The following is an 11106-nucleotide window of genomic DNA, read 5'->3' as shown; positions in this document are numbered from 1 at the left end:
TGCCCCAAGGTCATGCTCCTCCCTGGGGTCAACTCACATCCAAAGACTGATCCATTGGGCTGCAGTGGGATAGGCGAAATGGTTCACTCCTTTAGTCCAAGTGGGACAGCTGTGGACGGTGGTTCTAGCGCCAGAATCCCACCCTTCCACGGGATGACCAAGAACTGAACACAGAGATAAAAACCAGAGAAATTCCCATTCTTACTGGAGAGGAGGACTGAAGCCAGCACTTACCCAGGGCTCCAGAGAATTGTGGGTGGATCCCTGGTCCGACCAGTGCATGGGGGGGATTTGGCTATACCTCCAGCAGTGATCCACTTCTCAGAACCCGTCTGCCCCTCACTCCCCAGGCCTCCTACCTCCAGAAGGACGGTGAGCCAAGGAGTGGGGGGAGGCCCCTTGGCCCTGTGTTGTTGGTCCCAACTCTCCCATGTACTTGCTCAGTGACCTTGGCGAATCCCCTTACCTCTCTAGGCCCGTTTCTTCATGAATAAGAAAGCAAGATGGAGTCATTAGTGGCTCTTTTGGGGCAAATCACAGAGCTACGGTGTGTAAAAAGCCTTCGTGTACCCAAGGTCTGGCGGCTGCAGGGGTTCCGGAAGCCCTGGGGTGGGGTGGGCTCTTAACGGGGCCTCAAGTTAAGAGTCCTTGGCTGAGTCACTAGCAAGCACGATTTCTGGAGGCCTGCTGAGGACCAGCCTGTCACCCCGTTCTCATCCTCACTGGAGTCTTAAGGCAAACATGACTTTCCCCACCTTGAAGCTCGGAGGGCTACAGTGACTGGTCCAAGCTGAGGGGAGCTGAACGAGGACCCCCAGGCCAGGTCTTCATCTCCCCACGCCCCACAACGTCACGGTTTTAGACCTCACAGTCACTGCACTTTCGCAGTGTCAAGGGCTCTCATGAGGCAGGGCTTACTTATCTTTTGCTCGAAGAGGGAGCACCGGAGGCCCAGAGAGGTTCAGGGGACTGCAAAGTCACACAGTTAAGTGCGCATCGAGGTCAGAGGTGCAGGAAGTGGTCACGTGTGATCACTCCCCAAGTCCCAGTGCAGACGAGCCTCTCCTAGTTGCAACTTGGAAGACCAGCAGGAAGAGGGGTTGGGGAGGTTGTAATTAGGGGAAGAAGACAGGCCCCTAGGTCTGGGTCTTAAAAGCATGAGCTCAGGTTTGGTCAAGGAGGGTGTCATTCCTAACAACTTGGTTCTTTCTCTCTACCTCGGTTTTAGCTATTCTCCCTTCTCAGGCCTACCAAAATCTTCCAATAATATTTTCCCAGGCCAGCTGAAATGTCTCCCCCTGAAACTTTGAGCCTCGCCCCCCCCCCCAATTATTTTTCCTGCTTGAGCCTGAGAGGTCTTCTCCCCCCAAACCCGAAGCTCTTTTAAGGCTCCAAGAAGGCTGGAAGCTCCCCTGCCTCACAGGGCGTGGGCAGGGCGGGGCCGGGCGGGGCCGGGCGGGGCCGGGCGGGGCCGGGCGAGGCAGGGTTAAAGGCACTGAGGCTACCGCTGACTTGCACTCCGAAAGCAGTGGGTCTCCTGGAAGTGTTCCAGCCTCATCTTACATGCTTCTAGCTCCCGCCCCGTCCCCACAGAGTTGAAGGGGACCCGAGGAGGCAATCAGCCTCCTAAGTCTGAGAAGACCCTGGGTGTTCAGGTCACCACCCTAGGCAGTCCTCCTCCTCCCCCCACCCCTCCGCCGCCCTGGGCAGGGGTCTGTCTCCTCAATGAGATGACCTCATTGAACGTCCGTATCCGCCCGCCCCCCCCCCCCCGCAACTGCAATTCTACAGAATTACTCAGAGTGGGGGGGGGCGTTGAACACTGCTGGGGGTACAGAGGTGCTTTTGATTTAAGAAACTCCCACGGGTCAGGCAGAAAACGCCCACGGCATGACGCCTGTTGCCCCTTTAACAAGCAACGACCCCTGGGCAATGGCCGCCCTACACCCAGTCCCGCGCCCTCCGTCCCGAAGCTCACCGGCCTGAGCCCGGACGCAAACACGCCGCAAACAGCCAGGCCGGGAGAGCGCGGCGCCTTTAAGAGGCGGCGAGCGACGCTGCCCCCTAGCGGCCGGAGCTGCGGCGCTTCCTCCGCCCCGGCGGGGTCCAGCGGGCCGGCCGGCCGGGTCAGCGCGGCGGCGGCGGCGGCTAGGGCGGCGGGGCCGGGTTCGGCGGGTGGACGGGCTGCGCGCGGGGCCGAGAGCTAGGAGGAGGCGGCGGCGGAGGCGGGTGAGGATGGCTGGCCGCGCCGGGCCGGGCCGGGCCGGGGAGGTGGGGGTGGGGGTAGGACGCGGGCGGCCGCGTGCGCCCCGCCGGGGTCCGAGCGCGCCGGGAAGGGCACGCGCCCGGCTCGCGGCAGCGGATCGCGCCGCCCGGGGCTCGGGGTCGGGGCCCGCGGGCGCGGGCGGGAGGGCGGGGAGGAGGAGCCTTGAGGGGCGCGGGGGGGGGGCGGAGGTGGGGGCCGGGCCCGCGCCGCCGCGGCCGCCGGGGGGCGTGCGGCCCGGGGGGTCCCTGGGCTCCGGGGGCCCGCTGCGGCCCCGGCCGGGCGCTGGCGATCTGGCGCGCCGGCGAGCCCCGCGGGCGGCGGGGGCGTGGGCGGCGGCGGCGGCAGCCAGTGGCACGCCGCGCTGAGCGCCGCTCCCTCCGCCCGGGCGCCCGCCCCGGCCCGCCCCTCCCGGCAGGACTGCGCGCCCCGAGCCCCGTTCCGCGTCCCCGCCGCCGGAGGAGGTGCCCGCACGCTCGCGGCGCGCGCCGGGCCGCCACACTCGGCCTGTGGGCGATTTCCTCCGGACCCGAGCTCCCCGCCCGAGGAGGAAGATGCAGACCTTTCTGAAAGGGAAGAGAGTTGGCTACTGGCTGAGCGAGAAGAAAATCAAGAAGCTGAATTTCCAGGCCTTCGCCGAGCTGTGCAGGTAAGGAGGGACGGGGCTCGAGCGCCCGGGGACCCCTGGCGCCCGGGGACCCCCGACCCGAGCCCGGCTCAGCCTCAGCGGCTGTTTCGGGAAGCTGGAGCGCTGGGGAAGGAGCGGTGCGCGGGGATACTGAGTCCGAGCGGCCAGGTGGCTGTGGTGGCTGCCGGCTGTGCTCGAGGGAAGCGGCGGCCAGGATGGGCGGTGTGGCCGGGACCCGGGCTCTCAGGTGCCCGGTGACCAGCCCCCCCCCCCGGGTGGGGAAAACCCCAGCTGCCCAGAGCGCGTCGGCGGCGCCGCTAACGGTGGCAGAGGGATCTGGGCAATCGGGGAGTCCACGCTGTCTGCCTGTGGCTGGAGGTTACTTTTGGATCGGAGTGTTTTTCTTCCTTCGTTCCTTTCGTGGAGAAGGGCACCGCTGTTTGTACATTTGCGGATCACCTACTGTGTGCCCCGCGTGTGCAGCCCTCGACGCTGTCATTGCATGTCACCGGGTTGAGCCTGTGTGAGGCGAGTAGCAATACTTGGCATGTATGTGGTGATTTGCTGTCTCATTAGAGCCTCGCACCGGCCCTGAGAATTGACCAGGGTGGTGACTCTGGGCCACGTGTCTGAGAAGGGAGAGCTGATCTGCAGAAAGGTGGGGTCCCCCGTCTCGCCTGTCCGCCTGGGGTCCTAGAGCTAGGGAGTGGCTGGTGCAGAGGAGGTGGGATAAATGTATGTGATGCAGAATGGCCTTCCTCTGTCTGACGCCCCCCTCTCCCCCCCTGTCCCCTATGCTGGTGATCAATGGTGGGGATTCATGGTGTTTTAAGAAGATCACATTTCTAGTCTATTACAGAAGCTTCCAGTCTTGGGTCAGGTACACCTCACCTTGCTCTACAGCCGTGGCTTTACCGCTGGGAAGCTGTTAGGTAAATCCCAAGAGACTCTGGCTCCCCAACCCTTTTGCAAAGTGTAGGTGGGATCCTTTTGTTTTGCAGTGTCTCCTCTTGGTGGATTTGATTGTTGAAAGTGTGTTCTATTTGCACTCCCCCCCCCCCCCACCGTTGGGTCCCCAGATGTGTCGCAGAATCGAACAATTGGGTTTCCTTATCTCCTGGTCTGCAGAGCAAGTGGCAGGTTTGAGCCGGTCACTTGCCAGCCTGTGGCACCTCTGTGACCCTCCTGCCCGTCCCTAGGGCCTGTTGCTCCTTTGCCCTGGGCATAGCTCCTATGAAACAGCTCCTGGCTCTCCATCCTTTGGCCTGGGGATGGAGTTTGGCTGCCATTTCTCAGGCTGGCTTCCTCAGGAGAAAACAAGCTTTTCATGGGTGGTGGGGCATGCCAAGCAGCCCAGGAATTCAGGAGGAAATCAGGAAATCAGGAGGAACTTGGAGCTAGAACTTTGAAAATGGGTCCTAGGACTTTGGAACATTAAAAAAGAACGCTTGAACATGGCACCACAGACACACACATACACACACAGACTTATGGAAAAAGTCCCCGAGACATAGGAGACGTGGAGAAGTCCCTTTGACATATCTTTGAAGCCCCATGCTGGTGTGAGGTCCCCGAGCTCCTCCTGCAGTCATCTGAGTCTTGGGAAATCCCAGCTAATACCTTGCACCCTTTTCTCTGGAGGTCTGTCTGTATTTGTGTCATCCTGTGTCTGCAGCTAGAGCACGAGGCTTGTCATCTGGCTGGTATGTTTTGCTCGTTAATTAGGAGCCTCTTGCAAAACACTTCCAGCCCAGACTCGGGGCTGGGTCTTGCGGCTGGACTTGCAGATGGCCTCTCCCTCCACTCGGACTCCCCCGGCCTTTAAGTGCTGCCGGAGGGGCGTGCAAGGCAAGCCCTGAAGTCAACCATTCTGGGGGAAATCCAGCGTGGAGGGTTAATTTCTCGAAGGTTGTGGCCCTCGGAGTCTGGATGTCTACTACTGGCCAGAATATTGGCTTCAGAGAGAAGACAGAAAGCATCTAGGCCATTCTAGAACCTCAGGAAGCCCTGCTTGGGTTTTCATTAGAGCAGCTCTAGATATTTATCACTTAAGCTTAAGAAGGAAAAGAAAACACCCAAGAAAGAGTTTTCCTTCTTTTATTACTTTCTGGGAGGCGCCCCCTGGTGGCCACATTTCTAGACCGGCTGCAGGAAGCTCCCTTTGGGTTGATCAGAGCCCTTTGCTGCTGTTGTGTTTGGTATGAATGCTGGTGTGATTTTTAGTGGCCCAAGAGGAGACATTGTCCTTTTTTTGACCTTCACAACCTGGGAGTGCAACGCTCCTGTTTTGATGGATGATGAATTGCCCATGACTTTCTCATGATGAGAAAGTCCAGAAATGTTTGAAAATGATTTGAAGCTCTGCTTGAATGTTTAGGGCAGTCCGCGCCAGAGAGGAGGGCCTGAGCGGACCAGATGGGTTGTTTAGTTGAATGTCAGGCCTTGTAAAACTCTTAGAACAGGAAGGGATGTTGGGGATCATGTCATCCAGCTCCTTTGTTGTCCAGATGGGGAGACAGGCATGAGAGGGGCAAATTCCAAACTTCTCTTCCTTTTGTTGAACTTCTAGAACGGGCCCAGCCTGAGGACCTGGAGACCCCACAGAAAGCCCTTTCTACTTGGGCACCCTCTTACCTTCACAGGGCTCCAGCTGCTGCCCTGTTGTCCTGGAGACACTTTTCTTTCTTTTTTCCTTTTAAAATTTTTCTTTTTCTTAAGATATTTTGAAAGTTTTTTTTTTTTTTTTTTTAAAGATTTTCTTTATTTATCTGACAGAGAGATCACAAGTAGGCAGAGAGGCAGACAGAGAGAGAGGGGGAAGCAGGCTCCCCACTGAGCAGAGAGCCTGATGTGGGGCTTGATCCCAGGACCCCGAGATCCTGACCTGACTCAAAGGCAGAGGACCAACCCACTGAGCCACCCAGGCCCCCCTCTTTTTAAAAAAAAATTTTTTTAAAGGATTTTTATTTATTTATTTGCGATCGAACAGGAGCGAGCAAGGAAGAGAGAGAGTGCAAACATGAGAGGCGGGGAGGGGCAGAGGGAGGGGGAGAAGCAGGCTTGCCGCTGAGCAGGGAGCGCTACAGGGGGCTCAGTCTCAGGACCCTGGGATCAGGACCCAGGCCAAAGGCGGATGTCCAACTGACTGAGCCACCCAGGTGCCCCCTGGAGACACTTTTCCTTTCAAAGCTGAGTCGTGCCCTTAGCAAGTATGTAATGCCTTGTTCTGCCAGAGGACATTGCATGTTTTTGGCGGCTGTAGGGGGTTGGCACCTGGGCCTGCCAGGATGTATGTCTGGTAGGCATAAGGGCCCACCCTTCACACCCCTGGGGCACCTTGATGGGATGGCCCTTTCTGACTAGTCAGCAGATGGGCCTTTGACTCAGCTCGTTTTTCGTTTTTCGTGGCACTGTTTGTTCCTGTCATCCCTCTCCGTGTTGTCCCCCCTCGGGGACAGGGCTGTGGATGAGGCTCTGGTTGTGTTCTCTCTCCTTCCACCATCCTCCCCGCCCTGCTGCTAATGCCGGAGCAGCCTCGCCCTTCCCTCCCGTCCTCTCCTTGTGCCTTTTTCAGGATGCCCAGGGGGGACTTCCTGGGGGAGTCAGAGAAAACAAGTTGGTAGTTGGAAATGTGGGGGAGGTTTTTAATTTTTAATTTTTTTAAAGTTATCTACAGGGTCTTGCATGGAGATGCTGGCTGGCCCGCACCCCTGTGTTCCCTCTGTCAATGTCGTCCGTGTTCCTTCTCCATGTCTTTGGCTTCTCACCCTTTTTTGTCCTGCGGCTGAACCTGTGCTGGGGGAGGCGGTGGAGAGTCACTGGGCTTCCGGAAGCATCTTGGTATGAGATGGGGGTGGCCCTCTGTCCGTCTTTACTGTTAGGTCCGCTGCCTTTGTCATGCGACCCTTCCAGGTACTTGGTCTCAGTTGGTGCCCCAGTGGCCCGGGGCCGAGGGGTGGGGATGCTGAGGCCTGGGGAGGGTGGGGAAGAGACCGCACAGCCAGCCTGTCAGCGTCCTGGGGCCTGGTCCCGAGGCCTCTTCACTGGATGACATGGCTTCCTTGTTATGTCTCTTCTCTGCCCAGGTTAGCCTGGGGCTACCTCGAGCTACCTCTCTAACAAGAGAACCTTGGAGGCCAGCAGGACTGACGAGGCCTGCAGGAAATGGGTTTTGGGAGCAGTCTCAGACCACGTTCCTGTCGCAGCCTTTCCCACCAGTTCCTTCAGAAGGAACTGGGCCCAGCGTCCTCTGAGGCTCAGGCTTGGCCTGAGAGGCAGCAGGTCCCGGGGCTACGGGTGGGGCCCCTTGCCCGCATGGAGCTGGGAGTGTGGTGTTCACAGTGACCTGGCCTGGGAAGCCTGCCAGGAAGGGCTTGGGTACCATCAGGCCCTTCCTTCTCCTCCCCCTACGTTCCTTCCTTTAAAAGGGGGCGTCTTGACGGTCCCTTTCTGCTGGGATGGCTTAGCGTTCTGGGCTCGGAATTCTTCCAGGAGATTCTTAGGGAGGGGAAGGAACCCATTGCTGGGGTGAAGTGATGCTGGTCTGGGGGTCGGTATTGCTCTGTCTTAATGTCTGGGTGTGCCCCATTTTGGGGGTGTAGGGGGGGGAGGAGGGACTGACTGTGTGACCTTTGCCCCAGTGCCCCGACTCTGTCCCTAGCTCAGCCTTGCCAAGAAACGCTTTCTCCCTGCCTCCAAGGGGGGAAGCCGGACTTCCTGTGGGCGAAGCTGTCCATCGGGACAGTGCCGTCTGTGGGTCCCCAGCCCGATTCCACAACAGACCACCCACGTGACACTGGGCCCTCCGTGCCTCAGTTTCCCCCAGGCAAAGTGAGGATGTTCGCAGTTACAAAGCTCAGGGTGGTGTGCAGGAGAGGAGTCAGGACGCAGGGCCAGGGAGGGTGAGGGCCTGCGCCTCTGTCCACGGTGCTTAGTCCTGCCGGCGCGCTGGGCTGGCCGCGAGTGGGTCAGCGCGCCTCAGCCCCCACGTGCCTCCCCACTCCGGGATCTTTGGCACTTGTAGGTTTGATGTTCTCGGTCTGGGCCGTTTGTGAGAGACCCCGAGTCCCTCTATGGTTGCTGCCCGATCACCCTGCTGGGTGTGGGGTTTGTGGGGACGGCAGCCCCGGCTGAGGTGCAGGGACCGTTCTCCTTTCCCAGGGGCCGGGAGGCAGGGCTGCTGCGCTTGCCTGTTTAACGCAGGAGCACAACGGTCCTTCCTTTTCTTTTCCAAAGTTTGCACATTCCAGAGGAGTTTGTGCTGGGTTTCCTGAAAATGCTGAGTCTAAAGGAGCAATTGTGTTACGATTTTTAGTAACTTCTATTGTTTCCTTTATCTTTGTGAATGATTACCCCATGCATATGATACAAAAATAGCAGAGGACTGCAAGTACGTGCTGCAAAGTCCGTTTCCTTCTTGTTCCTGAGCTCCCGTCCCTCAGCGACCCCTGCCACCGGCAGCCCCTCTCTCCAGGTGTGCTGTGCGGATGGACACACGCGTGTTCTAGCCGAGGCTCATTTCACGGAACCCCGTGTCTTAGAGAAATAGCACATCTCTGCTTCATCGGGGGCAGATCCGTATCACTTGCCTCGTTTCTTCACTGGCCGAGTGGTCCAGCTGTCCTCACGACAGACCATGTCTCTCCCCTGCCGAGGGTCCTCCGCCGGTAGAGTCAGGGGGACAGCCATGTGGGTGACCGTGGCTCGATGAGGGAGTGTTGGGTCAAAGGGCACAGGCGGTTTACTTTTTCTGGGGCTTTCTGAAGCTGCTGGCAAAGAGGGGGCCCACTACCAAGTGACAGCGAAGGGGAGAGCCTGTTACCCACACCCCCCCCAGTGCAGCCCCCGCGGCGGACGGTTGGGATCTTGGCCACATGCACGGGTGGCATGGGACCGTATATTTGCATTTCTCCTTTGCTGTTGAGACTGATTGAGACTGATTGACGTTGTGGGGCCTCGGGCTTCGGGGCAGAGCTGGGCTCCCTGGGCCTCCAGGCTGGGCCCCTCCATTCCTCACCCTGAGGCCATCATGCCTCCGCTGTGTGTCCCCGTGTGGGTTGGCAGGCTCGGGGCACCGCTGGTCGTGTCCCCAGCGTGGGTTGGCAGGCTCCGGGCACTGGGTAAATGCTGAAGTGAAGCGCCTCACGAGGGCACTGCCTAAACAGTTGCAAGTAAATAGGGTTTCTGTTCCCACTCATGTTGTGAATTCAGCTGGTAAGCTAGCTCTTTGTGGGAATGTTCTGGTACCTCCTTTTTAAAAAGTAAGATTTACCATAGAAAGCAGATCATCACTCAGGAGCCGCTCTACAGACTCCCAAGAGGGAGACCCAGGCCTGGCAGGGTGGGGTGGCTTGTCCAAGGTCATACCATGAGCTGTGGCTACAAGGCCAGTATGCTCTCCCCACCGCCCCGCCAAAGTCCCTTTTGTAACAGCCCTGCCTCTGGAGGTGCCTTGGGGAGCAGCCCGGCCATTACCCTTGGGCTGTTTGAATCCAGCCCCGGGGCTTTGTCTTGCCTGCTGCAGGCCTCCCTCAGCGACCGGCTGCCCTGCGGCCTGCACTTCCCCAGCTGGGCCTCCCGGGCTGGTTTCTGTAGCCCTTCGTGGTGCCAGGCGTGGATTGTGACAGCTCCCGGTCGTGCCCTCCCCCCACCCCGCTTCTGGGGCTCAGAGGCTGGCTCTGTCGCTGTGTGTGGGGACTTGAGGATCGCTCCTATGAGGATGTCCCCGGCATGCCCTGGGTGGCCGGAAGCCATCCCACCATGTGGGACAGGCCTGCTGGCAGAGCCCACTGCTAAGCCATCGGCTGCCCCTGGAGGGGGAATCCGGACACAGTCAGGCGAGGTCCCTCCCCAGTACAGCTTCTGAGAGGTGCCTGTGTGTGATCTCTCTCTCTCTCTCTCTTTCGGAAGAGTGTGTTCTTTCTCATTTGAGAGCCGTTCTGTAGAGCGGAGACCTGCGGTTGTGTCTGCTTCCGAAACCCAGGGTCTCTGACGGGACACATTGTAGGAGCTGAGAAGAGTACCTCTTAGAGAAGGAAGGAACTGACTGGTGGGTGTTGGAAGCCTTTTCCATGTCAGGGAGGAGCTTCATTCCTTCATTCTTTTTTTCCATTTAGCATATCCTGAGCAGGCCCCCGGCCAGCCCCAGCCACCCCTTGCTGCGTGCTGGTCCCTGTCCTCAGGCACCCACATGCTTGGGGAGATGGTGAAGTCAGCGCACAGACGCGCTTCCATGCAGCACAGTGTCGTTAGTGCCGGGCAGCCTGTGAACAGGAGAGCTGCGGCAGGGGTAGCTGCAGCCACTTTAGCACCCTGTGGTCAGAGGAGGCCTCTCTGGGGGTAATGTTTAACCAAAGAGTCTGAGAGCGGTTTCTTCTGGGAGCTGAGAGAGCTCCGGGGTGGGAGTTGTCTGCTGCTGAGAGGCCACGTGCCCCCGGCTGCCTTTTTCAGAGCCCTGGGTCCCGTGTGGTCCGTGGGCAGCTGGTTTCTACTTCAGACAGGGGGTCCAAGAAGGCAGTAGAGTGTCCTTGGTATCCTTGTTCACTGGCAGTGTGATGGGGGGCCGGGTGGGTGGCCCTGGGACCTTTTTCCCACTTGAGGCTGCAACCAGGCTCTGGGATCCCTGGGAGCCGAGGCCTGAGGCTACGTGCTTCCCCCCTGGTCCAGCCAGGTCCAGCCTTTGTGTTCAGGAAGGAGCTGCGGTGAGCCCTGTGGGTGAGGGAAGGGAGGGGAGGGTGGGGATCCCACAGCCCTGATGGGTAAGCCCTAGGGCAGCTGACCTTTGCCCTTTCCCAAAGCTCAGGTGAGGCCTCAAGGTGGGGTCTTGGGAGGGGGGGGGAGGGAGGCGGGGGAGGGGGGGCAGCTAGCTGTCTTTAACACACATTGACCTTCCTCTAGGCCAGTGTTTGCTCACGTGCCCAATAAAAGAATCACCTGGGGCACTGGTGGAAACTACACATCCCTCAGCCCTACCCGTCCCCTTTCACAGTCTCCGGGGCACGGGTCTGGGAGTCTTCTGTCCGCAGCAGTGCCCTGGTGATTCTACTGGGAGACCCCAACGGGCCTTTCACCGAGTGTGTTACTAGGGTCTCCCCCAAAGCTGTCAGGCGTGTCTAATGCTGAGTTAAACAGGTAAGAAGGGGTCCCTTGAGGACAAGGCCTCTCCAGGAGGGCATCCGATTAGGTTTCCAGGCCCGTCTGTCCTGGGAGCTCAGCA

The 11106-nt window shown here is 59.2% G+C and overlaps 1 protein-coding gene across 2 annotated transcripts in view; it reads left to right on the top strand.

Moving 5' to 3' along the window:
* Positions 1–2682: 2682 nt before the first annotated feature.
* ITPK1 (inositol-tetrakisphosphate 1-kinase) overlaps positions 2683–11106 on the top strand; it is a 167217-nt gene continuing 158793 nt past the window's right edge. For both annotated transcript variants that reach the window (XM_059182951.1, XM_059182949.1), the window contains exon 1: positions 2683–2912. In XM_059182951.1, the coding sequence (XP_059038934.1) occupies positions 2818–2912 (95 nt within the window). In that variant the 5' untranslated portion in view covers positions 2683–2817. The remainder of the gene's footprint in view (positions 2913–11106) is intronic.

The sequence above is a fragment of the Mustela lutreola genome, chromosome 7 (genome assembly GCF_030435805.1).
Source record: "Mustela lutreola isolate mMusLut2 chromosome 7, mMusLut2.pri, whole genome shotgun sequence".
NCBI lineage: Eukaryota > Metazoa > Chordata > Mammalia > Carnivora > Mustelidae > Mustela > Mustela lutreola.
Note: the sequence above shows the minus strand (reverse complement) of the source record. Positions and strands in the feature narration are given on the sequence as shown.